The 25,246-nt window shown below is 47.4% G+C and overlaps 2 protein-coding genes across 5 annotated transcripts in view; one reads left to right on the forward strand and one right to left on the reverse strand.

Moving 5' to 3' along the window:
- LOC147609766 (uncharacterized) overlaps positions 1–25,246 on the forward strand; it is an 80,604-nt gene that overhangs the window by 11,011 nt on the left and 44,347 nt on the right. The gene's annotated exons all lie outside the window — the stretch shown is intronic.
- Positions 224–17,699, reverse strand: LOC147609767 (uncharacterized). 2 transcript variants are annotated; one of them, XR_015264201.1, is made up of 2 exons: positions 11,666–12,200; positions 224–425 (listed from the first exon to the last, which is right to left on the reverse strand). XR_015264201.1 is itself a non-coding variant. In XM_086787328.1 (2 exons), exons 1-2 carry the CDS (start codon positions 17,401–17,403, stop codon positions 247–249), a joined length of 369 nt encoding a protein of 122 aa, XP_086643454.1. In that variant the 5' UTR covers positions 17,404–17,699; the 3' UTR covers positions 224–246. The 2 variants fall into 2 exon arrangements, 1 of the variants encoding a protein (XP_086643454.1); XM_086787328.1 differs by lacking the exon at positions 11,666–12,200 and adding an exon at positions 17,214–17,699.

Here is a 25,246-nt window from a genome sequence, read left to right on the forward strand (position 1 = left end):
GCTTCTAACGTTCTCATTTTCGTGAAAAGTAGGATTTTTTCAGAACCTAAAAGCTGAAGAATTTGATGAATGTTAGTTGTTTTAGCGTCTAAATCTGCATATTTTTAAAAGAGAACTTTTAAATTCCACGAATTTCATGCTGCGGAATCCATTAGTCCATGAACACTGTAAACCGAATTCAATGGATCAGCTGCAAGATTTCTTTTTCAAAGAAACAGGCTGATTGTATTAGGAAATTAGGAGGAGTTACATTAAATAGAGAGCATCCACTAGAGAGGTGTCCTTAGAGAGAGTGATCTCTCTTATCCTCATAAGTTCCTGACTCTCCGAGTCTATTCTGTCATCTTGCCTGTGCTTGACTTTCTTGAGCTTCTTGACAATTTTGGCTTCCAGGTCCTTCATCCTCCTTTGTATGTACCTTTTACCTGCACGAATAAGATGCACTTTCAGCCAACACAGTCCACATATCCATAGAGCAACCAATGTTTTCACCTAGCATCAGGTTTTTCCAACCAAGTGACTGTCCATTCCAGGCATAAATGCAGGCAGTCAGAGAATCAAAGCATTTTTTAGCTCGAGGGCAATGGAGGAAGATATGCAAGTCATCCTGAAATTGCTGGCATCTGTGACATTTCCCATTTCCAATGTTCAGCCTGGCTGCCTTCTGCTGTGTCCAGATGGCTCTGTGCATTAGGAGCCAAGCAAGGCAAGCCTTCTTGGGTTCTATGTATTTGGACCAGAGCTTTTCAAAGAGTGTGTACTAATGAGCTCTATCCCATAGCACCCCCCATCTAGCATTGAGTTTACAGTGTATAGGGGGGGCTGTGTTCTTTATAGGAAAGGGTAAAAGCAGAGGCTACGAGGGCCATTGAAGGGCTTTTGGGTGAGGCATATCTCTGACTGACAGAAGCCAATGATCACTGGGGCACTAGAGGCTGATCCTCTCTCCTATTACTGATGGCTCTGCCTTTGAGGCATTGAAAACCCTTATTAATTCAGCCGTGGACAGCCATGAGTTGCATGCAGCATCCCACAGGTCCCACCAACTGCAGATTCCTCTCTTATGCATCCTCAGTGCCATTTCAGCCTTGGAGGAAGCCACTCGAGGAAAAGGGAGCATGGGCCAACAAGTAGAATCCCTGCCATGAAGGCCCCATGTGTAACTGGGTTTGATTGAAAGGGTTAGGTCCCCCTTCAGGGCATTCCAGGCTGACCATAGAGATTTAACTAGTGGGCTGCCAACATGTTTAATTTGATGCTTGCTCACCATGATAGTGAGTGGGAACAGGTGTTTCCATTTAGGGTGAATTGGTTGGTGTTTCTATTGATTAGATAGGCCCAGGTTTCTGTAGGATGGAGGAAGCTTCTCAGAATCCATTTGCCAGCTTGTCTAGCAGCAAGATTTAGTACATCTGTGATGCCCATCCCCCCTTTCCATGTACCATTGCAACACCAAGCCCATTTGACTTTAGGTACTTTATTTAGCCCAGGGTCTCCCCCCCCACAGAAAGTTCCTACAAAGTCTAATGAATTCTTTAAGGTCTTCCTCTGGAGGTCTCCAGCAGCTTAGAAAATAGATTACAAAGGGGATTATAAAGTGATTCACAACCATTTTCCTACCAGTAAGGCTGAGTTGCCTCTTTTTCCATCTGCTTAGTTTGCTTTCTATTTTGGTTAGGACCCAATGCCATCTCTGAGTCCAAGTGACCTTAAAGCCCATGGGAATGCCAAGCAGCCTGAAGATCACCCCTTCTTCGAAAGTGTTGCAGCCAGCCTGAATAAGCCATTCAACGGGCTTGTCAATTAATGACCTGATTCCTATTTTCTGATGATTTATGACTGAGCATGAAGAGTAGATATCAAGACAATACTAGAAACATGTGAGGCTTTGGTTAGTGTTGGACACCATGGCATTGGTGTCATCTGCAAACATCTGGGTACAAAGCTGATTGCCATTGGGCAAAGTTATACCCTGCATTTCAGCTTTGGCCATCTTGTCCTTAATAAGCCAGTTCAAACCATCTGCAGCTATGGCATACAGTAGCAGGGCCAGGGGGCAGCCTTGTCTAATGGATTTGACAAGGGGGAAGGAATCAGAGAGTACTCCATTGACATTGACCTTGGCTGATGCATTCCCAAAACGAGTCCCAACCATCTGGATAAACTGCTTGCCTGCACTCATATGTTTGAGAGAAGGCAGTACATAGTGCCAGCTTAGCCTATCATAGGCCTTGTCAAAATCAATTTTAAAAAAGACATAGTCCTGCTCAGTTTCCTCAGCATATTCCATACCTTCCCATAGAGTGATGATAGCATCTAGGATGAACCTACCTTTAATGAAGCCTTTTTGTTCCTGGCTGATCTAGTCTTTAAGTTGATTGGAGAGTCTCAATGCCAAGGCTTTGGTATAAATTTTGTAAGCACAATTAAGCATAGTGATTGGTCTCCAATTGCCAATGTTGTCCTTCTCCTCCTTTTGTGAATGATTTTAATCCAACCTTCATTAATCGTAAGGGGGAGAGCCCCATAGGAGACATATCCTCTTGCCATACTGCAAGTAGGGGACCTATCAAGACCTCCTTGAAGGTTTGGTAGAATTCTGAAGGTAGGCCATCCACCCCTGGACTTTTCTTGCCCTTTAGCTGGTCTATTGCCCTACCTATTTCTTCTTTTGAGAGGTTAGCATCCAAAGTTTTGGAGGTGCCATCACGGATGGAGGGCTTCCTGGCCTCTCCTACGAGTGCTATACATCTGGCTTGATCCTTGGTCATCTCTCCACCTTTACTGAAAATGTTGTTGAAGTGTTGGAAGATTTGCCTTCTTTTGAGCTGCAGTTAAGGCCATTGGAGTCCTTAAGAAAGGGAATCTTGTCTTTGCAGTGTCTAATCTTTAGCATTCTGAACATTTCAGGGGTAGGCAGGTCACTTTTCCCTGCCCACCAATCTCTGAAAAACAGATTGGCTTGCTGAATGGAAATCCCTTCCTCCCTTCTTATTTCAATTCTGGTTCTACAGATTTCATCCTGTATAGCCAGATCCTTCTGGTTGCACTGGGATTCCAACTCCTTCAGTCTCATGTACAATATATCTTTTCTTTGTTTCCTCATGTTGGTTACTTCCTTCCTGATGCATATTATTAAGGATTGGGAGCATTTGATGGTCAGGCTCCAAGCTCTAGCTGGAGTTAGTTCTCTCCCAAATAAGTTCTTCCTAGATTTTTTTAATTTCCTCCTGCACTATTGGAAGCTTGAAAAGGCTAGGATCTATGTGGAACCATTGGTTGGACACCTTTTTGTCTTTGTTGTCCAGCCACAAGGTAATGTGGTAATGGTTTGAAAGGCAGGTTGAAAGGTCAGATAGACATTCACATCTCACAAAGGTGTTGCACATGCTTCTGTTAACATATCCTCTATCCAATCTGGCCTTCCTTGCAAGCTCCCCCAAGGCATAGTTCTACCAGGTGAAGTCTCCTATGTTTCCCAGATCACAAAGCTCAAAGTGTTCAACAGTGGCCTGCCAAGATTGCAACTCTGAGCCTTTTAATACATGCCCCAAGCCTCTATATCTGTCACCTCTAGACTCCACCATATTGAAATCCCCCATTAATATGGTGGGACCAGGGACCTGTCTGAGGGACCTCCAAGTTCTTGATCTATTTCCCTGTGGAACTGCATCATAAAGACCTATAAAGGAGTATGTGGTCATTTCAAAAGCCACCCATTGGTCATAGACATCCAGTTGGATATCTGTCAGATCTTCTTGAAGGTCTATGTGCATCCCAACTGCCACACCTACTGACCCTTGATTGTGAGCTGTGTATATCCACACATGATCTTTTGACATGGTCTGGAGTCTTTTTTCTAGTTCCAAGCCACCTACCTTCACTTCTGTCAGAGCTAGAAAATCAATTTTACCTTGTTTTTTAAACCATTGTTGAACCCTTTGGACTTTGGAGGGGTCTGTGAGACCCTTAACATTCAGAGAGGAACAATTCATTTAGGTTTCCTCTGGGAGTTCACCTTCTTAGTCCCTCCTTTAGTAGCTGATTGTGGAGTGGACCCTAACAGGGAGTGACCCCTTTTGAGTTCTTTAACCACCTCCATGTCAATTTTTTTTTTCCGAGAATTTCATTAGTTATAAAAAAACGCCTGTAGGGCTACAAAAGATCCTCTCCTGCTCACAAGAAAAAACAGAGCAGAGAAAACAGCAGGGCAGCCAGGGAGACTCTCCCTAGGTGCTGAAAAGTACAAGTATCAGTACAAAGAACTGAATGGCTATATCATACAATAGGAGGGGGGAAAAGCCAAACAGGTGGCCTGTAGTGCCAGTGGGGGGACCCCGCGTGAAGGGTATAGAAGGGGCCGCTGCGCCAGGTGGTGTGAAAGGCCTAGAGCCGCAAGATCGCCTCATCCGAGTCGCCCCGAATGCGGTCGTACTGTCCCCGCAAGGTGTGGATCAACTCCTACCAGAATCCAGATCCCCCGAACAGTCTCTGCTGGTGGCTCCAGTCTCCCCCCAAAGGCCCTGAAACACCGGGCCTTCCAGGTGAACCAGATGGTGATGCTGCTGAGGAGCTCCCATCGTAGATCCCTCTCCTGTGTCCAGCTGGCGGACGAGAAATCCGGTGAAGGAACAAGGCGAGGTTGGCCTCTAATGAATCTGATGGCCTGGCTGTCCTGCTCCGTCTCATAGCCCATAGCAGGCCCTGACGAAGTCGACCAAGCAGCGGCACCCCACGTATAGGTACTTTGGAGAGAGGGGGGCCAGAATACGCAGCATCCGCAGCCAAATCAGCTGCGCCTGAGGGCAGTCCCAAAGGCAATGTCTCTGTGTCTCCAAAGGGTGGCCGCATCAGACGTAGGCCGCTGGAAGACCACTGTAGACAAGCCAGGTGCCAACTGCTGAGCCCCTGTGGGCGCTGGAAAGTCGAGATCCTGCGGGCCTGTCGACTAGCCCAGAGCCGGGCCCAAAAATCCTCCAGAAACTCCTGTGAGAGTCCCTGTAGCCGCCAATGCCCTACTGCAGCTGGAGAGACCATCCTCCTCGCCGCCGTCAAAATATGCCGTCCCAACCGAACAGTATACTGAAAAAAGGTAATCTCTGTGGCCTCAAGGGATGCATAAGGATCGTGCCACTCGTACTCACCAGGGTCCCGCTGTAGCTGGGCCAAGGGGCGCGCTGCATATGCCCATATGCGCCAATCCGGGAGCACATCTGCAGGGTCTGGGTCAATATGCCACTTCCGAGAAGCGGCGGCCACTACCCGTATCCTCTGAAAGGTGCACTCTGCAACCAAAGGCGACTCCACCTTCACTCTCTGAAGTCTGCCCTCATCCTGAATCTCATAGTAGAGGCATCTGCCATCCTCAGTGCAAGCTCTGACAACAATCAGGATCTCCAACTGTGTAAAGGCTCCCATCCACCGTGGGGCCACTAGCTCGATAGGCGTGAACCACTCCTCTGTGAGTGCCTCCTGAATGTCATCCCTCATAATCAACCCCCCTCTGAAGTGACTCAGCCTCTCCACCTGGATCTCCTTTGGTAGACTGCAGAAGGCCTGCCAGTCTCCAAAGCTACGTGCTGGGCCTGCCGCCAAAGGTCCCCAGGCTAGACGCGGCCGAGAACCCAGCATATGACCTTGCTCTGTGCGAACCGTTGGGCTCCAGATGAGCGGCTGTCTGGCCCGCTCCTCAACACAAGAAGGAGGTCGCTGAGAGAGCCCCGGTCTCAGCAGCTCCCAAGCTCTCAGGATGCTCAAAGCAAATCTGTCCTCCCATCCTCTACTGAGGCCTGTTCTCCTCATCTCTATGAAGATCCATCGAATCTCTGGTGCCCAAGTGTCCCCTGCTGGGGGAGCCCGAGCCTGCAGCCGCTGCAAGAGAAGCTCTTTCCAAGGCTCAGCGCCTGGAAGCAGCCCCCGAACAATAAGCTTCCCCAATAAGGCTCTACTCTAATCGACTGGATCTATAATGCCCAAGCCTCCCTGAGCCAGCGGAAGTGTAATAACTGCCCATGCAACCTTTGCCCGAGCTGGCTGACCGTCCCGCCCCGCCCAGACCAAAGAAAGTTCCTGATCAGCCTCTGTACCTGGCTGATGCAAGAGCTCGAGAAGATCCAGCAAGACGTAATGTACCACATGGTCACTAACAGCACCTGATTTGCCACCACTACCCTCTCGGCCAAGGATAGTCGAGTTGTACTCCAATACAAAAGCTTCTTCCGAATGCTCAGAAGAAGCGGGGCAATCTGCTGCTCAGGTGACAAATCTAGTCCAATCTGGCATCCCAAATACCGCACTCCTGTGCCAGGAGGAATCCATCTAAAGCCGGGGTCCGGGCTCCATGCCGGAGTGGGAGCGCTACTGATCCAAAAGGCCACTGTCTTGCGCCAATTGATCAAAGCTCCTGAAGCTGCACTAAAAACCTGGAGCGACTGCTCTGCCCGAAGAAGATTGGCCTCCTGGCCATGCAAAAATAAGCCCGTGTCGTCCGCAAACTCAGCATCGAGCAGGTCCTCCCCCCGAACTGGGAGCTGGAGTCCTCTCAAACCAACCTCCTCTGCCGTCAAATACATGCTCATAGCCTCCGCAAAGAAGAGAAAAAGAAAAGGGGCGAGGGGACACCCCTGACGGACTGATCTGGTCAGCTCAAAACTCGGCCCCCGTCCTCCTGCAATCAACACCTGGCTGCGAGCTGTGGAATACAGAGCCGCCACCCCTCTAATCCAACCTGGCTCAAAGCCGAGGCGAACCAGTGCCCTCTAAGAAACCCCAATCGACTCTATCGTATGCCTTCTCAAAATCGAGAAGCATCACGACCAAGTCCTCACCAAGAAACCTAGCTCGGGCCGTCGCCTCCCAGAAGGTGAAAATGTTGTCAAGGATACTACGCTCCTTGACGAATCCTGTCTGGGTAGCATGAATCAACTCCCCCAGGAAGAGCTGGATCCTCAAACTCAAGGCCTTTGCTAAGACCTTGTAGACAGTATTGAGGATCGTAATAGGTCTCCAATGCCGAATATCATCTGATACTCCCTCCCCCTTGGGGATGAGAAAGATCAAGCCCTCTGAAAAGCTCAGTGGCATCACCCCAGTGTCCACAACATACTGAAAGCCCCTGCGGAGGCCTGGCCCCAAAAGGTCCCAATAGCGCATAAAAAAGGCAGGCGTTAGCCCGTCCTCCCCTGGGCAACTATGGCACGGCAGGACCCTCAAGGCCTCAGCAAGCTCAACCTCTGAAAGAGGCGCACCAAGGAATGTACGTATACGATCTGTGACCCTCCTCTGCACCTGGGCCCACACCGTCTGTCTGCAAGCATCCCGAGCCTCAGTGGCTGGCTCCGCTGAAAGCAGGTCTCTATAGAACCCAGTGGCAATGGCTCTGATCTCCCCGGGCTCAGTAGCTACAGACCCGTCTGGCCTCCCAAGCTGACGGACTCCTGCTCGAGCATGGCGGGATCCAGTAATCTCAAAAAACTCCCCAGTCACTCTATCCCCAAGCTGCGTCCACTGAGAGGCCTGGCGACGATAGTAAAACTCATGTCTCTGCTCCTCTGCCTCTCTAACCTCTTGCCGTGCTTGGCTCAGCTTGGACGCCACCCACTCACATGCAGGCTGCTGCTCCTGAAGGCGCTAAAGCGAAGCAAGGCTGCGTCTCAGCCCCGCTGCTCCCGCTCGCGAATCTCTCCCAGCCGTGTCAAAGCTGCAGCGTGCAGAAAAGAGCTAAGCTCCATGAGTCCCTGGGCACACTGGCCTGCTGCATCCTGGTCAGAGCACTGACTATCATGCCAGATCCTCTCAATGTCCTCTACGAGACTAGGATCTGTAAGTACCCTCTCTGGGATCCTCAACTGCAAGCTGGGCTCCCGTGTCCTCTCCTCAAGCGTCAAAATAACTGGCGCATGATCTGAAAATGAGGTGCCAGCGAGAATGCCAACGGAGCCCCCTCGCTCCCCGAACCAGTCGCCCACATAAAAGCGATCAATCCGTGATAGATTAGTCCCTCCCTGCCGGCGATCCGACCGAGAGAAACTAAGACTGTCCTGAGAGCGGGAGAAGGCCCCATGCTGCCATGCATCAGTGATCCTCAGTGACATGCAAAATCGCTCCCAAGCTGCAAGCTCCGTGCCGTGCACTGTAACAGGACTGCCTCCCACCCTATCAGCCGGGTCCTCAAGCATGTTGAAGTCACCCCCGACACACCAATGTGCGGCCTCTGGCAATGCATCCGTAACCTGGGTCCAGAACTCTGCTTTGGCACTAGCATGGTTGGGCGCATAGACGTTGAGCACGCCCACTAGCTCATCATGCATCCTCAGAATGACATACTATGCTCTACCAGGCACAATGATCCCTCGATCCACAATGGCCTGCCGCCATACATCTGCAATGACCATGCATACTCCTCCCTGTCCACCCAAAGGACCAAACCCTGCAGACCAAAAGGTGTCCCATCTACCAGGCATCACCGAACCATATCTCCGGATCCTGCTCTCACCCAAGTGGTGCTCCTGCATCATCAAAATATCAATGCTGCCACCAACCAGGCATCTCTGAAGCTCCTGCCTCAAGCAACCACGATAGCGTATATAATGTGCTCCGCCAAGGCCCTGTACATTCCATGAGATGATCCTCATGGATGACCTGCTGAGGTGGATGCTGTCTTAGCCGTACGGCGGGCCTTCGCAAGCGGCTTGGATGGAGAATACTCCCCATCCGAGCGGCTGCGAATCTGCCCACCCGGTGTACTGCAAGAATCACGGATCAGGCGCCAGTGGCTGTGTCCCATGGCGACTGCCTCCTGCTCAGACAGAGCAACCTCGTGTATACATACATATCCAGGGTCGCGTGCTAAGTCTGCCACTATGCGAACGACCAAATGCCGAATCCCTGAGGCATCCACACTCCCGGGATCCAAGAAAAAATGAGCCAACTCCCATAGTCGGCCTATCACATCTGTCACCTCCAGATCGCTCACATGATGAGAAAACTCAACTGCCTGAGTCTTCAAAGTGCTAAGAGTGAGCTCTAGAGTCCACTCCCGGTCGCATGGGCCACATAGAGGGAACAAGAAGGCCACCGTTGAATCAAGTGCCTCCTCCCTGCGGGCCGGAGGAATCACTACATGAACTCTGATGGGTGCTGGCTCATGGGGGCCCTCTGCTCCAAAAAGCCGTGTGAAGGCGTAATCAAAAGCCTCCGAGCGCTGTCTAGTGCCGAGGCGACTCAGCCGACTGCGGATAGATGATATCCGTGAAGCCCGAATCGGCATGGTAAGTCTCCTCTGTGGTGCTCGAGCGAGGTCGGTGCTCAGCGTCCTCCGGACTGCAGGTGAACGCCAGGGCCTCCCAGGGAGGTGAGGCGGGCGGGGGGGGAGGAGGGGGGGGCGAGGGGGGTGGAGAGGGAGCCGCTGCCGAAACCGGAGCGGGGACGGGAGGAGGCGAAGGTGGAAGCGAGGCGGTGGGAGGGGACGGGGGTGGGGGGGGTGAAGGAGGGGGTGCTGGCATCTCCTGGTCCTCAGTCGTCGCAGGGGTCTCCTCTTGGAGGGGAGCAAAGCTGTTCCTCACGGGAACCCAGTGATGCTGAGACTGTGGCTGCTGCTGTTGCGGTCTCTGGGCGTGCTGCTGTGGCTGTCTCCCTCGACGGCGCCCCTGTCCAGGCTGCCACTCCGAGGTCTCTGTGGCCTGAGCAGGTGTCCCTGAGGCTGCCTGTCAAGCCGCATCTGTGGGCGGGCCATCAGGGGCCTGCTGCTGTGGTGAGGGTCGGGGTCTCCTGCGAGGGCAGGCCTTGGCCAGATGACCGACCTGCTTGCAATTGAAGCACTGGTTCGGGAGCCCCGAGAACTCCACTCTCTGATCAATCCATCCCCCCCCTATCCTAGGTAGCTGAATGACCTTAGGAAGGGAGGAGATGTCAGACACCAAAACTCTGACCGAAGGTAGCCCAGCTGCTCTGGCCACCACTGAAGCTGCTGTGGGGCCAGTCTCTAGTACCGAGCCCACCAATGCTCCTAGCCTAGAGAGGAGTGGAAGATACTCCCGGCGGAGTCCAGGGAAGCAAACTGTAACATGGAAAAGGCGCTCTCCCTGCTTGGCCGCTGCTGGGTCAAAGCCATGCTGCCAAGGTCTGAAGAAAGCCCGAGCACCCCTGATGTCAAGGGGATTCATGGCTAGGATCTTGGCCACGCTCTGGGCGGTCTCGAACTCGATCTGGTAATGTCCACGGCCCAGTAGCTGTACGTCCAGGATCTTGCCCACATCTGCAAGAAGGCGGGCCTGGAGAAGATCCCGGATCTCCCCTCTGCTGGGGCGAGTGCCGACTATACGGCAGATGGTGGAATGAGCTTGGAGGCGTTCCACCTCTGCGGTGAGGCTCGCTTCCTCTTCTGGCGAAAGAGAAGGCCTGATGGGGGTGTCCTCAGGGGCGGGCGAGGGGCCTGCGGGGGAGTCCCTCTGAGGCGGGGCGGGAGGAGCCTCCATCAGAGCCTGAAGCTATGGCGAAGGCGAGGCGAAAGCGGAGATCCTGCAAGAACCAAGCTGCACATAGAAAGGCCGGAGAAAAAGGAAAAACCCCCTTGGGGGCGGAAATCAGCAATTTATACACTACGATGAAGTTGTGAAGCTTAACACATGAGCGTTTCCACCTCCATGTCATTTAGATTGTTCACTTCAATATCAGCCCAGTTCCTGAATTGGCCTGATGGGTTCCTCTAACTGGTTCTCCTCGTCTAAGGGTTGAAAGGAGTTGTTCAGATCATGGTCCATTTGGTTAATTTCTGCATTGATCCTGTTCCTATTCAGGGGAGAGGGGTGTATGATATCTTGACCAACCTCCAGTTCCTCCGGGTCTGTTGGAGTATCCAGTAGGGCATAGGAGTTCGCATACGCTCTCTGTTACCCAGGTCGACCTGGCCTGAAGGTTTTCCTCCTGGGTAGGACCGAGAAACCATCATTCTTTTCTTTTGTCAAACCGAGAGTATTGTGAGGGGGGCCTTGGGGCAGTACTTGACCACTATTTTGAGGACTTTTGCTGGAATATGAGGGGACAGAAGGGGGCTAGGAGGCCTAGAGTCAGAATGCTTGATGGGACAATTCCTGGTTACATGTCCCTGGGCTCCACAGTGGAAGCAGGCATTGGGGAGGTGTTTGAAAAGGACTTTCTGCTATAGTCTCCACAGTTTATTTCTATCTCCTCACTTAGGGGTTTGTCAAGATCCACTTCCACTAGGATTTGGGGATGCTAGGTAGGATTGTAATCATTTTTTGGCCTTGATCGTAGGACTTTGCCTATGGGAGAAACTATCTTTTTCACCCAAGGGTAGAGATAGAAAGGGAGGTTGGGCAGCTCCACCCAAATAGGGTAGGCAAAAGGTTTAGGGCCATTGGGGTTGAAGTCCTTGGACCATCTGAAGAAGCAAAAGGGGAGGTTTCTATACATCCACTATCCTGACCCAAGCACTTTTAGGGCCATCTCCGAGTCCTTCAACCGAAATAGATAGTAGCCATTGGGGAGAGCCTGGATCACTTCCACTTTTATCCCTACACTATTCCAATTGTCTCTGGCCCAGTTCCGTACCGAAGGCCTAGGGCCGAACAGCAAGCCTACTAAACACCTGGCTGCATAATCCCTTTCCAACACCATAACCATGTCTGAAGGCAGACATACTTACGAAATCATGGAAACGGGATGACCTTTTTGAGAAGGGGGCTGGCTCCTTGTCTCCACTATCCTCTTTCTCCCCGAGTTGTTTCTACAGAAGTAGGTTCAGCTCCTCTACCCGAGCTCAAGAGTCGTCCAACTGTTTCTTTGTTTCCAAGAAGTCCTCGACGATCTTGTTGTATTTGGTATTCGCCTCTCGGTTAGGATCCATAGCCGGGGGCCAAGAGGGGAGGTGAAGCTGCGAAGGAAGGAAATCACCCCAGAGGGATTGAGAACGCTAAGCAACCCCGGCGCTTGAGCTGGCGCTCTGCACCCTAAGCAAGGTAGGAGGCCCCCTCCACTCGGTGCCCATGCACCCAAGGGGGTGGGGGGATCTCTCTAAGCAACTAGGCAGGGTATAGAACGAGAAGAGGGTGAGGGAAGCAGAGGGAGGGGCCGTCGCTTCAGGCGCTACCTGCCATCGCTCATGCAGGCAGCAGAGCACATGCTCACACATGGCATAGTTGAAGCTCCCGAAATATTGACGTTACACTCAGCTGCAAGATTTTTCTTTTTTTCAAATAAGGGGCAGAAGTTAGAGAAGACAATTACAACATATAGAGTGCTTTCATAAGCATCATATCCTTGGAGATGACAGTCTCTCTCTTCATCAACAGTTCCTGCATTGTCTGTATCAGCTGATTCACTTGCCTTCCATTAGCTTTCTTATGCAGACGAAGAAGTTTAGTGTCCAGATTTTTTAACCGCCTTTGTATGAATCTCTCACCTGCATGTATCATGTTCTCTTTCAGCCTTATGCTGTTAGTAGGATTACTATTAAAAATGAATTCAAGTCTATGTAACCACAAACACCATAACAGTTCAGTTCTCAAGACAGCCCACAATGCATCCAATGCCTTCTCAAAGAAGCAGGTTTTTCCAGCCAAGGGTGTAGCCATTCCATGACTGAATGCATTTGGCCAAACCCATAAAGCATTCCTTTGCTATAAGGCAGTGCATGAATATATGCAGGTCATCCTCAACCTCATTGCATCTATGGCATTTCCCATCCCCAATCTTTAATTTGAGGGCTTTAAGCTGAGTCCAAATCGCTCTGAGCATAATCAACCAGACCAGGCATGATTTTTTTGGTTCCACATATTTATTCCATAATTTACCAAACAGAAAATATCATTGTGCTATATCTAGGAGGATTCCCCATCTCTTGTTTAAAGTGCAATGTATAGGAGCAGTCCCCAATTTGGAGGGGATAGGTAGCAGACTCTACCATTGGAAAGCTTTGTGTACTGGCCTATCTTTAATAGATAGCAGCCAGGTATCTGACTAGTGCCATAACTTGATTCTTGCTCCAATAAGGTCTATTTTTGCATATGAGACATTACAATATCTAATCAAATCAGCTTTGGACATCCAAGAATTGTTATCTATGTCCCATACATCCCACCAGCTGCATATGCCTTTCCTGTGTAACCTTAGAGCCCCTTCAACCTGGGCATTATCAATTGGGGGGAGGGGAATGCTTGGCCACCAGATGGAGTCTCTCCCATGTATACCCCAGGTGTAACTAGGTTTCTCAGCTATGATAAGGTCAGTTTTAATAGCATTCCAAGCCATCTAGAGTGATGAGACGAGCTGGCTGCCCACCGGTTTCACCACGAATTTGCTTGCCATGATTGTGAGTGGAAGGAGGTTCTTCCACTTAGGGAAATGTTTGAGATGGAATTGTTCTAGATTTCTGAGATTTCTGGAGATCAGCCATGCCCAGTCTTCAGAGGGGTAGAGAAAACTTCTTAACACCCATTTGGCTGCCAGTCTATTAGCTAGGTTGGACACATGTTCGCCAAGGCCCCCTTTATCAGTTTCCAGACAGCACCATTCCCACCTGACTTTAGGGATATTCCTAATCCAGGGGCCCCCTCCCCATAGATAATTCCTGCATAACCTTATATATTACAATAAATCAGATTCAGAAGATCTCCAGAGCAGCTGAGAAAGTAGATGAAAGAAGATATAATGAAGTGATTGATTACCATCTTCCTGCCCCCAAATTAAGATGCATTTTCTGCCATCTAGCCAGTTTCCCTTCTACCTTGTTTAAAACCCAACACCATCGCTTGAGGGTGACCTTGAAGCCCATAGGAATGCCCAACAGTCTGAAGATCACTCCCTCTTCCAGGGAATTGCAACCAGCTTGGATCAGCGAGTCAGGGGGCTTATCAATGAGAGTCTTGATACCAGTTTTCTTATGGTTGATCACAAATCCAGATGCCCTGCAATAGATGTCCAAGCACTCCTAGAAGCATCTAATACTTAGCTCATTATTAGCAACCATAGCATTTGTGTCATCAGCAAACATTTGGGTGCATAAGTGCTTGTTGTTGGGGGGGTAATGCCATTCATTTTCCCTTTGACCGACCTGTCTTGAATCAGCCAGTTCAATCCATTTACAGCAATAGCATAGAGGAGGGGTGCTAAAGGGGAGTCTTGTCTGATAGATTTGGTTAGAGAGAATGCACTAGATAGCACACCATTGACATTCACCCTAGCTGTGGCATTTCCAAAAAGAGTACTCACCATCTGAATGAAAGACTGACCTGTGCCCATATGTTTAAGGGATTCCAATACATAGTACTAGCTGAGCCTGTCATAGGCTTTATCAAAATCAATTTTGAAGAAGATGTAGTCTTGTTCAGATTCTTCTACATACTCCATGCCCTCCCACAGAGTGATAATGGCATCCAGAATGTACCTTCCTTTGATGAATCCTTTTTGCTCTTATCTGATCCTGTTCTTCAATTGACTGGACAGCCTCAGAGCTAATGCCTTGGCAAAAGTTTTCAATGCACAATTTAACATGGTAATATGACTCCAATTGCTCAAATCTTGCTTCTCCCCTTTCTTGTGGATAAGTTTTATCCAACCCTCATTGATTGAGAGGGGCAGAGTCCCAAAAGAGACAGCCTCCTGCCACACAACTAGTAAAGGGGATAACAAGATATCCTTGAATGTCTTGTAGAATTCAGCAGGCATGCCATCAACACCTGGGCTTTTTCTTACCTTGAGACAATCTATGGCCTTACCAATCTCCTCTTTGGAGAGATTGTTTTCTAGCTCTTTAGCTAATGTGACTGGGATAGTTGGCTTCCTAAGGGCAATGCATTTGAGTTGGTCCTTGGTCACCCCACCCCCATTGCTAAAAATATTGTTAAAACTCTTAAAGACCCTTACTCTATTCTCTTCCTTAGAGGAGTTTCCTGGGTTATTAGGATCATGCAAGGTAGGGATTGCATCCTTATATTTTTTGACTTTTAGCATTTTGCACATCTCAGGAGTGGGAAGGTCAGCTTTCCCAGCCCACCAATCCCTAAAGAAAAGGAGGGCATACTTCTGGGATAACTCCTCTCTCCTGATTTCACCCCTAGTACTAAGGACATCTTTTTGAACAGCAGGGTCCTTCATTTTTGCTATAGCTTCCAACTCTTTTAGCTTTAGATAAAGCAAGTCTCTTCTGTTTTTCCTGATTTTGGTTACCTCTTTCCTAATGCATATCAACAGGGCTTGGGTAGATTTAATGGCCAAACTCCATGCCCTTGTAGGGGTGAGACCACAACTGAAGAAATCAGTCCAGATTCTTTTGACTTCTTCCTTTATAATAGGCATTTTGAATAGGGTTGGATCCGTGTGGAACCACTGTGATTAGAAACCTTTTTATCATGGTTATCCAACACTAATGTAATGGGATAATGGTCTGAGAGGCAGTAGACACATCTGTTCTACATTCACGTCTGATGTGGGAGTTACCCAAGGTCTTGCTCATGTATGTTGTGTCCAATTTGGCTTTCCTGGTCAGGTCCCCAAGGGCATAATTCTGCCACATGTATTCACCAATTTTCCCAACGTCACATAACCCAAAGTGGTGAGTAGTGCTTTGCCAAGCTTGGAGCTCAGCAGCTTTAATGACTTGTCCCAAATCTCTGAGTCTGTCATTTCTGGATTCCATCATATTGAAATCCCCAATTAGAATGATAGGTTCAAGAACACTTCTCAATGTACCCCAGGTTCTGATTCTGATAGCCTAGGCACCTCCAGCATAAATACCAGCGAAGGAGAAGGTGGACATTTCAAATGCAGCCCAATCCTCACATCCTTCAGTTCATTCTGATGGTCCACATGCATACCCATAGCCACTCCTCCAGATCCCTGACAGTGGGCAATATAGATCCAGATGTGATCTTTAGAGATGTTGAGCAGCCTTTTTTTAAGCTCATCCCCACTAGCTTTGACTTCAGTTAGAGCTATGAAGTCAAATCTACCCTATTTCCTTAGCCATTGTTTCACTAGTTGGACTTTTGTGACGTCAGTCAACCCCTCACATTTAGAGTGGTGCATCTTATTTACCTTTCTTCTGGGTGTTGACCTTTTTAGGTCCAACTTTGGAGGCAGCTTGAGGTGTGGTGGATCCAACTTGAGCATGCATTCTTTTCAATTCCTTAACTATTTCCATTTCTTTGGGAATATCGTTTTTTGTATCAAACAGATACTGATCAGCCCTATCTTGCTCTTCTCCCCTCAAGAGCCAGTCAATGTTGAGTGGGTAGGGATCAACTGGTCATGGTCCATTTGGTTAGTTTCGGCTAGAATTCTTGATTTGTCCAAGGGAGTGGATTGAATGAACTCTTGTGAGTCACCCAAGTCTTCGGGGTCCGATATGCTATCTAAGAAGGCAAAGGAGTTAGCAAAATCCCTCTGGTTACTCGGCCTGTTTTGTCTAAAGGTGTCCTGTTGGGTATGATAAACTTTTCTCCCTTGTCTTTTGACGAAGAGGGAGCAAGGTGAGAGTGCACAGTTTGACTATTAGTAACTCTAGCAGGCTAAGTTTTGTTGTTGGTTGTTGGAAGGCTAGGAGAGCTGATGTCCTTCAGATTGGGGTATTTGGTAGGACACTCTCTAATAACATGCCCTTGCTTTCCACAGTGAAAGCAAGCATTGGGTAGGTGTTTATACAAAATGCTTTGCTGTAAGTTGTAGTCCCCACAATTGATTTCAATCTCATCTATTAGGGGCCTATCTAGATCAACTTCCACAAGGACTTGAGGATGCCAAGCCGGGTTGTAATCGTTTTTGGGCCTCATGCCAAGCACTTTCCCTATTGGAGAAACATATTTTTTTAGCCAAGGGTATAGATAAAAAGGTAGGTTGGGCAATTCAACCCACACCAAACAGGCTGAAGGCTTTAGACCCTGAGGGTTAAACTTTTGGACGAACTGAAGAAGCAGAATGGGATGTTCCTGTACATCCATTGCCCTGATCCAAGAACCTTAAGAGCCATATTTGAGTCTATGAACAGAAAGGGGTAATACCCATTTGGGAGGGCTTGGATGATGTCTACCTCAATACCAATGGATAGCCAGTTATCTTTGACCCAGCCCCTAAGGAATTCAACTGGAGGCCAAGGACCGAACAATACCCTACTAAGCACCGGGCTGTGTAATCCATTTCCGTTGAATGAACCATATTTGGCGGAAGAGAGACCAGAGGTTTAATGGAAGAGGAATTACCTGATGGGGCGGCGACCTTGGTTGGATTTTGCTTGTTATTCTGCGCATCTTCTTCAACTTGCTTCTGCAGCAGCAGCATCAAATTCAGTTCTTCCACTCGAGCTCTGGAGTCTTCCAAAATTTTTTTGGTGTCCAAGAAGTCCACTAGCACTTGCTCGTATTTCAACATCGCCTCTCGATTCCCATCCATGGTAGGCGGCCACTGCACGAACTATTGAAATGTTGTAGCTTCGTGTTCTTGACCCGGGGGGATGGCAGCATAATAGTCCTAGAGCCAGAACTGGTGTCCTGAGCTCTGAGCAAAGTGAGGGTTCCCCTCCACTCGGTGCCCATACACCTGGGGGGGGGGGACGATGGCGAGAGAGGGGATTAACGAACTACAAACAGGCAGAGCCCTTGGGCAGCAGGTTGAGAGAGGCGAAACCCTAACAGGAGGGGGCCTGCCAAAATGTAACCGGAGTTTGCATGCTCGACGAGGAGTTTGTTAGCTTTACACCTCAATTGCAAGATTTTCTTATTCACCTGCAGAGTTTTCTTAAATATTGCAAAATCCAAAGCAATTAAAGCCATAGTCACAGGGGACGAGGGGGACGGACCCCTGGGACGGGGGAACGCCGTCCCATAACGCGCGGGAACGGAACCGGACAGGGGACGGCCAGGGGACGTGTGAGCCCACGCTGCAACAAGGGGTCGGAGATTCCGGGACGGCGGGACGGCGGTTCGTGTGGGACGGAGCTAGATGCGGGACGGTCAGCGGACCGTTGGGCAGTGTGCTGTTGCGCCCTGTAGTCGTTGGACTCCTAGCCATTGGGCGCCTAGCCGTTGAGCAGCCCTCCCCACTTGGCCCATGGCTATAAGAAGAGCCCCCATTGGCAAGGCTCAAGCAAGGCTCCTGGCAAGTTTGCCCTTGTCTTTTGCTTTAGCCTTTGGCGACTGGGTCCTGGGTGCCCGATCTCCTTTTTTGTAACACCCATTTTTTTGCTAGTATGACTTAATATTGATGCTTTGGAAGTGTAAAGTGACTTTGTTTTAGTATTGTCAAGTTTCTTAAATGAGTGCTTACTTAAAATTGCATATTTTGTATGCCGTCCCTTGCTGGCCCCGTTCCCCGTCCCAGTTCCCAAGAATCCCCGTCCCCATCCCTGTTCCCCGTTATGTTCCCCATTCCCATTCCCGTTCCCCTTTCCCATCCCATGTTACTATGGTTAAAGCACAAGTTAAGTCTACACTCTTCGTGATCTAAAGGAGGTTTCATGATTTGGTGAAAAACTTGTTTATTTTGGCAACACAGTTAAGTTTACTTGGTGTGTTTATGAATAGGGGAAATTAAATGAATGTGTATTTATGCAAAGTTAATATTGTTCTGTATATGATGTGTGTTTCATTGCAGGCAGAAGACATTTAGTGAAAGGGGTAGCTACGTTGCTCTTAAATCCTTACACGGGAACTCCCATCAGGGATTTCATTAACGTCTTCACAATTTCGTGATCACGTTAACAAAACCTATTGTTAACATATTAAAACTTGTGATCACATTGTATATTCACATGACCTGAGAAATGACCTGCCGGAACCCACTATTCCAGTAACACCTCCGGGCTTCTACCATTCCCGGCGGGCCCGCCGGGGTATGAGGTTTTCCCGGCGGGCCCGCCGGGAAAAACAAAAACACCGGCGGGGTATTATTCTGTATATAAACACTGCCCGACACCCGTCGTACAACTTTTGGGAAGATAGTCCTTGTTTTGGGGGCGTGATATCTCTCCTCAAAGTACTTGTAGAGCTCTCGAGTTGCTAGAAGTGTCCTCTTGGGAAGAACGTCCTTATTTTAGGGGCTGTCGTCTTTCCTTGTAGGCACTCCTAAGGCTATTGGGCCACTCGTCCTTAGTTCTTTGAACTGGGGGCAGGGTGTGGTTCGTAGCTAATACTTGCGGAGATTTAGGGACAAATTTGGAGTCATTCAGCTTTGCATTTGAGCCACGTACGTAATCTACCTCATTCTGCTTTATGAATGGTTTGATGGAGCCAAGAGTCCTGCTTAGGGGCTTGTATTGGTTCTTGATACTTGATATAGTTTAGAGTAGACAAGGGTCTATTGTCCTATACTAGAGTATTGGGCAAGCATAGATCTTTGATTTTTTTTGTGAATGTTAGAGAAGGTCTATTGTCCTATACTAGAGTATTGGGCAAGCATAGATCTTTGATTGTGTAAAGTATCCTTAATTGGGTACAAAAGGCATCCTTCATTGGGGGTGCAATGTGCATGATAGTTTCGAAGTAGTTTTGTAGTAAGACCTTGCAAGATAGTTTGAAATAGTTTTGTGTTATGTGATGATCTTTTGTATTTGTCAAGATAGTTTCGAAGTACTTTGTCTGCAGATGTATGTTTTGTTATACGTGAGTGATTTGTTGTTTTTTCATTTGTGTATTCATTGTTATATGCTTGGTTGAATAGGCTATTTGTTGAGATGGAGGACAATGTTGGATCCAGTGGTACCTCCAATAGAGCCCAAATTTCAAATAGCAGAAAAAAAAAGGCACCTGGGATAGAGTGGCAATATGCAATTAACGTTGGTGATCGATTCATAGATTGGGAGTGTAAGCTATGCCATGCAGTAAAATCAGGTGGGGCGCCTCGACTAAGAGAACACTTTTTAGGCGGACCGAAGAAAAAGTCATGTACCCACCCCTCTGCACCTATAGTGGCCAAACGCATAAGAGAAGAAATTCAAAAGAAAGATTCAAGAAAACATGACACTCCTCCCGTTAATGTATCAAGGCAGCAAGAACACTGTTCTTCTAATCATCAAACTCCCGCTACATCGCCTACTTGTACCCCGAACGGCAATATGCAGCCAGAAAGTAATCTACCCAGTGCATCTTCTTGCAAGCAAAACTTTGACGTAGGAAATATACCCATGCGTCAAACTTCATTGCAAGAAAGCCTACGTCAAGGTCGACTCGATGATGCACAACTCGTCCTTGCTGAAGCGATTTACTTTTCTGGGAGTGCTATGATGATGGTGGACAGTGAGCATTGGAAGAGAGCATGGAAGAAAATTGGTGAGTTTGGACCAGGGTTTTCACCGCCTACGTACCATGCTATGCGAAATGATCTATTAGAGAAATGTTATGCGCAGGTAAAAGAACGTGTACAAAGAATAATTCTTAGCAATATAGAGCTTTCTGGATGTAGTATAGTAAGTGATGGATGGTCTAATGTGCAAAGAAAACCATTAATTAATGTAATGGTTATTTCACCTAGAGGTGAGACTTTCATCCGTGCCGTGGATTCAGCTGGTTCAATCAAAACTGGGGCTTACATTGCTCAAGTTATTAGCACTGTGATAGAGGAAGTGGGTGCCAAAAATGTAGTCCAAGTCGTCATGGACAATGCAAAAAATTGTAAAAATGCATCCAGAATCCTACAGCGACAATATCCACATATTTTTCCGGTAGGCTGTAATACTCATAGTTTGAATCTTGTATTAAAAGATTGGTATAAATCTGATGATACCAAATGGTTTGCCTCAATCGTCGACACTGCTCGCCAGCTTGTGAAATTCATGCTCAAGAGACAGAGAGTTTTGGATATGTTTCGACCTCGCATGTCAGTTATGTTAAAGCTTCCAGCGGAGACTAGGTTTTGCACTCACTTTTACACTTTTGAGTCTCTTCTTAGAAATAAAGATGCAGTTTGTGAAACATTTACATGCATGGCATTTCATGACTGGGAGAGCACTCAACTTGAAAAAGTGAAAGAGAAAATCAAAGTCTTGAAGGCAGCGCTTACGAGAAGAAGTTGGTGGAACAGTGTGATGGATGCATACCATGTAATGATGCCTGTTATGTATGCTGTACGAAGCCTTGATCAAAGAGCGCCTAATCTCGGAAAAGCATGGATGCAATGGTGGACTGTCCAGCGGAGTTTGGAGTGTCCTGAGAAATTAGAGCATTCAGTGGTGGAGAAGCAATGGCGTGTACCGTTCTCTAGTAGACAAAGAAAAGTTCTGTTGAAGTACTTTCATGCTAGATGGATTGGAGCGCATTCACCACTGCACAGTGCTGCTTACATGTTAGATCCTGAATATTGGAATATGGATTTGATGTCCAACGTTGAGGTGGTGCAAGATTTTTATAAAGTGGTAAACACTTTCTATAATAATGATGATGATCGTGTACAGTGCATAAAGGAGATGACCTCATTTCGGTTGAAAGAGGGTTTATTTTCCAACTCCCTTGTTCAACAAATGGCTAAAGAGCAACCTGCATGGAAGTGGTGGATGATGAATGGTGGTGAGCATTATGCTTTATTGCGCAACCTTGCGATGAAGGTTCTAAGTCAGTGCTCTTCAAACTCAGGCTCAGAAAGAAACTGGAGCATGTATAAATATATTCATAGTACTATTCGCAATCGACTTCTTGCGGATCGAGCAGATAAACTTGTTTACATGTACTGCAATGAAAAGATCTTGCGAGACATCGAAAGCGAAGAGTATGAAGAAGATATGCCCAGATGGATGTACAATTGTGAAGATGTAGACGAGAACTTTGATGTTGGACGTACGTTGTGCACCACCCTTGAGATAGAAGACAATTTAGACATTGACTTAGATGAGCTTAATTTAGCAGACGAGAGAGTAAACGGTGAAAGAATTTTGGAGCAAGATACTGACATAGAGGAAGAAGTCACTTCATTAATTTAATAAAAAGTACTTGTACAAATGATCATATTTGGAGAAATTATCAATACAAAAGTAGAATTTGTTTTTCTTAGCTCTCATCTTGAAATAAATTGCGAATTGCACTAGGAGTTGCATCTAAAGGTCCTGGTGGTTTATATTCGCTAGCCATGCCGAACACTGTATAAATACCTTGATTTATTGGGACACTGCACAATGCACATGTGGAAGTATTTTGCATTTGTCTCACTAAACATATTAAGTGGTAGTAGTGTCCACATGGTAGTATATACTGGCCGCTCCACCCATCGAATACTTTGTAACATACAGGACATTGGGGGGTGGAGGAACTTGTAGCCTCAGCAGAAACTCCCACAAGATCAGGATGTATCAAAAAATGAGAGATGTGGTTTCCTTGGCGCACAGGAGCAATACGTGAAGAGATGCTCTGCACGTCTTGGCTGATCTTTGTTAGCTGCTCTTGAATTCCTCTATTGGCCGGGGGAGGAGTTGACGCTTGAGTTAATCGGTCAGCTTCTTTCTCCTTCTCTGCTAGCTGTGCCCCTAAGCTTTCTTTGACCTGGTTTAACTCCAGTCCGGCGCCCTCCACCATAAGAGCAAGTTCTTCTCTTGTGAATGTAACTGTCTCTTCACGTATGTCGTGGGTGTTGACAGTGGCCTCTCTGGAGGCGAAGTCCACTGGAGTTTCCAGTACAAAGTGAGCATATAGCATTTTAGCAAAATACAGTGGAGCGTCGGCGTTATGGAGAGGACGGCCGTACACCTCCAAGAAAATGCGCTCGGCATTAGTTTTGATATCATTGTTAGTGCAACGAGAAATCTTCCATCTTCCCTTCTTTACCTCGCCATCTGGACATGGCCATATTGCCTTTATCATCTCTGTGGTTACCCGTTTGTTTATGTCTTTCCATTGGGCATAAGTTGGATTTGTCCACTTCGATAATCTGCACGCTGTTCTTGTAGCTTCGCGGGCTGTCAGGCCATGTGCAAGGGCCTTCATTCTCTCGTATGCCTTCTTGGCTAACTCCTGATGCTCGTTCGCTTGCGCTTGCTCCATATCTGCATGAACGTAAACGACATCAGGATTTTAATGAACTGTAAAGATCAACGCAAGATAAATTGACCATTGCTCTCAAAATCTTGAAGTCAAACACAACGAGAGGAGATATGTATTGCAAAGACTCGATGAGAAATATCCACTTGACTCCAAAAACACTTCAAACAATGCTCGCACATCAAATTTTAAAGAGAAAACATAAACTTAAACACCAGAAGAGGAGAGAGATATTGCAAAGACCCAATGAAGAGAGAAACAAAATTTTGAAACATTGGACACAATAAATTTTGAAGAGAAACAAAATTTTGAAACCTTGGACACATCAAATTCTCAAATTCCTGAAACTTCATCTCTTGATACTGTATCATTACAAAGTCGGGGTGAATGCCACCGATAGCTCTACAAGAGGACGTTGTGCCCTCGTAGGGTCAGTATTTAGTGACCTAAAAAATTCAACCACTTGCAAAATTGACTTTCGCTCATCGCGATTAGGCAGAAACATCCAATTTTTGACTCTATGAATAATAGTATCCATGGTAACTTTGTCATGGGAACTATTATCCATCCACAACTCTTGCACTTTCTTCCAAAAGTCATATAAAGTTTGTAATAAATATCCCAAGGCAAAAACATCAGATGCAGGAGTGTATGCATCTGCCAAAAATGGATCATAAAGCTCTGGGGCTATCCACGGCCGTTTATTTCGCTCTCTGTCTGCGTGGGAGACTGCCTGTGCCACCTTCTCGGGGTTCTTGTCTGCTTCATAAACAAAATTGAGAGACACCCGTTTTTTGGGCGCTCTCAGCAGCAATCCCCAATCGATAATACCTATGCGTGGCTTTAGCTCTTTTGTATAATCCAACACTACATTAAAAGGATGTAGGTCGGTATGTACAATACCTGCCATATGCGCTGCCGCTACACCTTCCACCAGGGCATGCATAATATGTGGCATGTTTATTACTACCTCTTTTATTTTTGAAAGTTCTAGATGACCTAAAGGGATATTATCAGGCGGCGGTTGTCTCCATCCTCGATCCAAACGAAAAATGGCTCTGGTGAACTCACTGAATCTGAAGGGAACCTTCAGTAGAGTATCACCAAGAGCGCCGCCATTAAAGTACGGGAAAATTGTGATCCAAGGAGCCTCTTTTGTAAAGGCAATGCATCGGACAATCGATGGATGTAGCACTTGCATACCCTGCTCTGCCTGGAAGCTCTCGAACTTCGCGCTGCCTTCTCCTTTGTAGTGCTTTCCGCAAAAAGTGATGTGCTCCGGTAAAAATGATATGCCTTTAATTGCATACTCTTTTACTGTTCCAAACACACCGGAGCCTATTGTTCGTCCTTCGTGAAGAGCTTCGTGCGGGATGCCAATAAGATGTGTGCACATAGAATTGTAGATGGTACGATTAATGACACCTGTACCACTTGCATCTGCCTGACTGGACGTTGCAGCGACGTCTTGGGCAATTCGCACTCTTTTGGGGAGGGACTCTGCATCCAACGCCTTCATGCGCTTGCTCTTGGCCCTCTGCTCGCTCCATACAACGTCCCATAACTGTAGACGTTGCATGTTGGCTTCAGGCGGGGCAGCATCTCGAAGATCACTGCACGCTACTCGCATGCTCCCCAAAATGGTTCGTGTTATGTGCTGATGGTTGAAATCTGCTATCTTCTGTCTCTCCAGCAGCTCAGCGTTGCCTCCGCTTCGAAGCCGCCGCTGTGCATTTTCCCATATTTGGTCTATGAGATCTCGCATGAGTATCTCAGACTCGTTGGTCTTCTTGACGACATCATCAGTACATTGTGATACTGTGATGACCGCTTCAACGCGAATTGCTCGCAGAACAATTTTGCGCTCTTCGGGAGTAAGCATGTTGATCGTCTTCGTAAATCCAGCAAATAACACTAAACATAAAAAAACAAAATATCAAACATTACTGAAATAAACATCAAGCAGACGTGAGAGAACAGCAACAAGTATATCAATAGCGTCAATGTTCATACAAAAACAGAATATCAAATAATTTTAATGAACTCAATATCATCCAATACATCATCAAACGTGAGAAAACAGCAATAAGTGTATCATTACTTATCAATGAACAAACAAAAACAGAATATATCAAACATTACTGAACTCAACATCATGCAATACATTATCGAATGTGAGACAACCGCAACAAGCGCATTATTACTTACGAAGTGTATACATTATCGAATGAGAGAGAGAGAGAGAGGGGGAGGAAGAGAGAGAGGTGTGACAGATA

Source organism: Cibotium barometz, chromosome 50 (genome assembly GCF_041138505.1).
Source record: "Cibotium barometz isolate CiBa-2024 chromosome 50, ASM4113850v1, whole genome shotgun sequence".
In the NCBI taxonomy this organism is placed as follows: domain Eukaryota; kingdom Viridiplantae; phylum Streptophyta; class Polypodiopsida; order Cyatheales; family Cibotiaceae; genus Cibotium; species Cibotium barometz.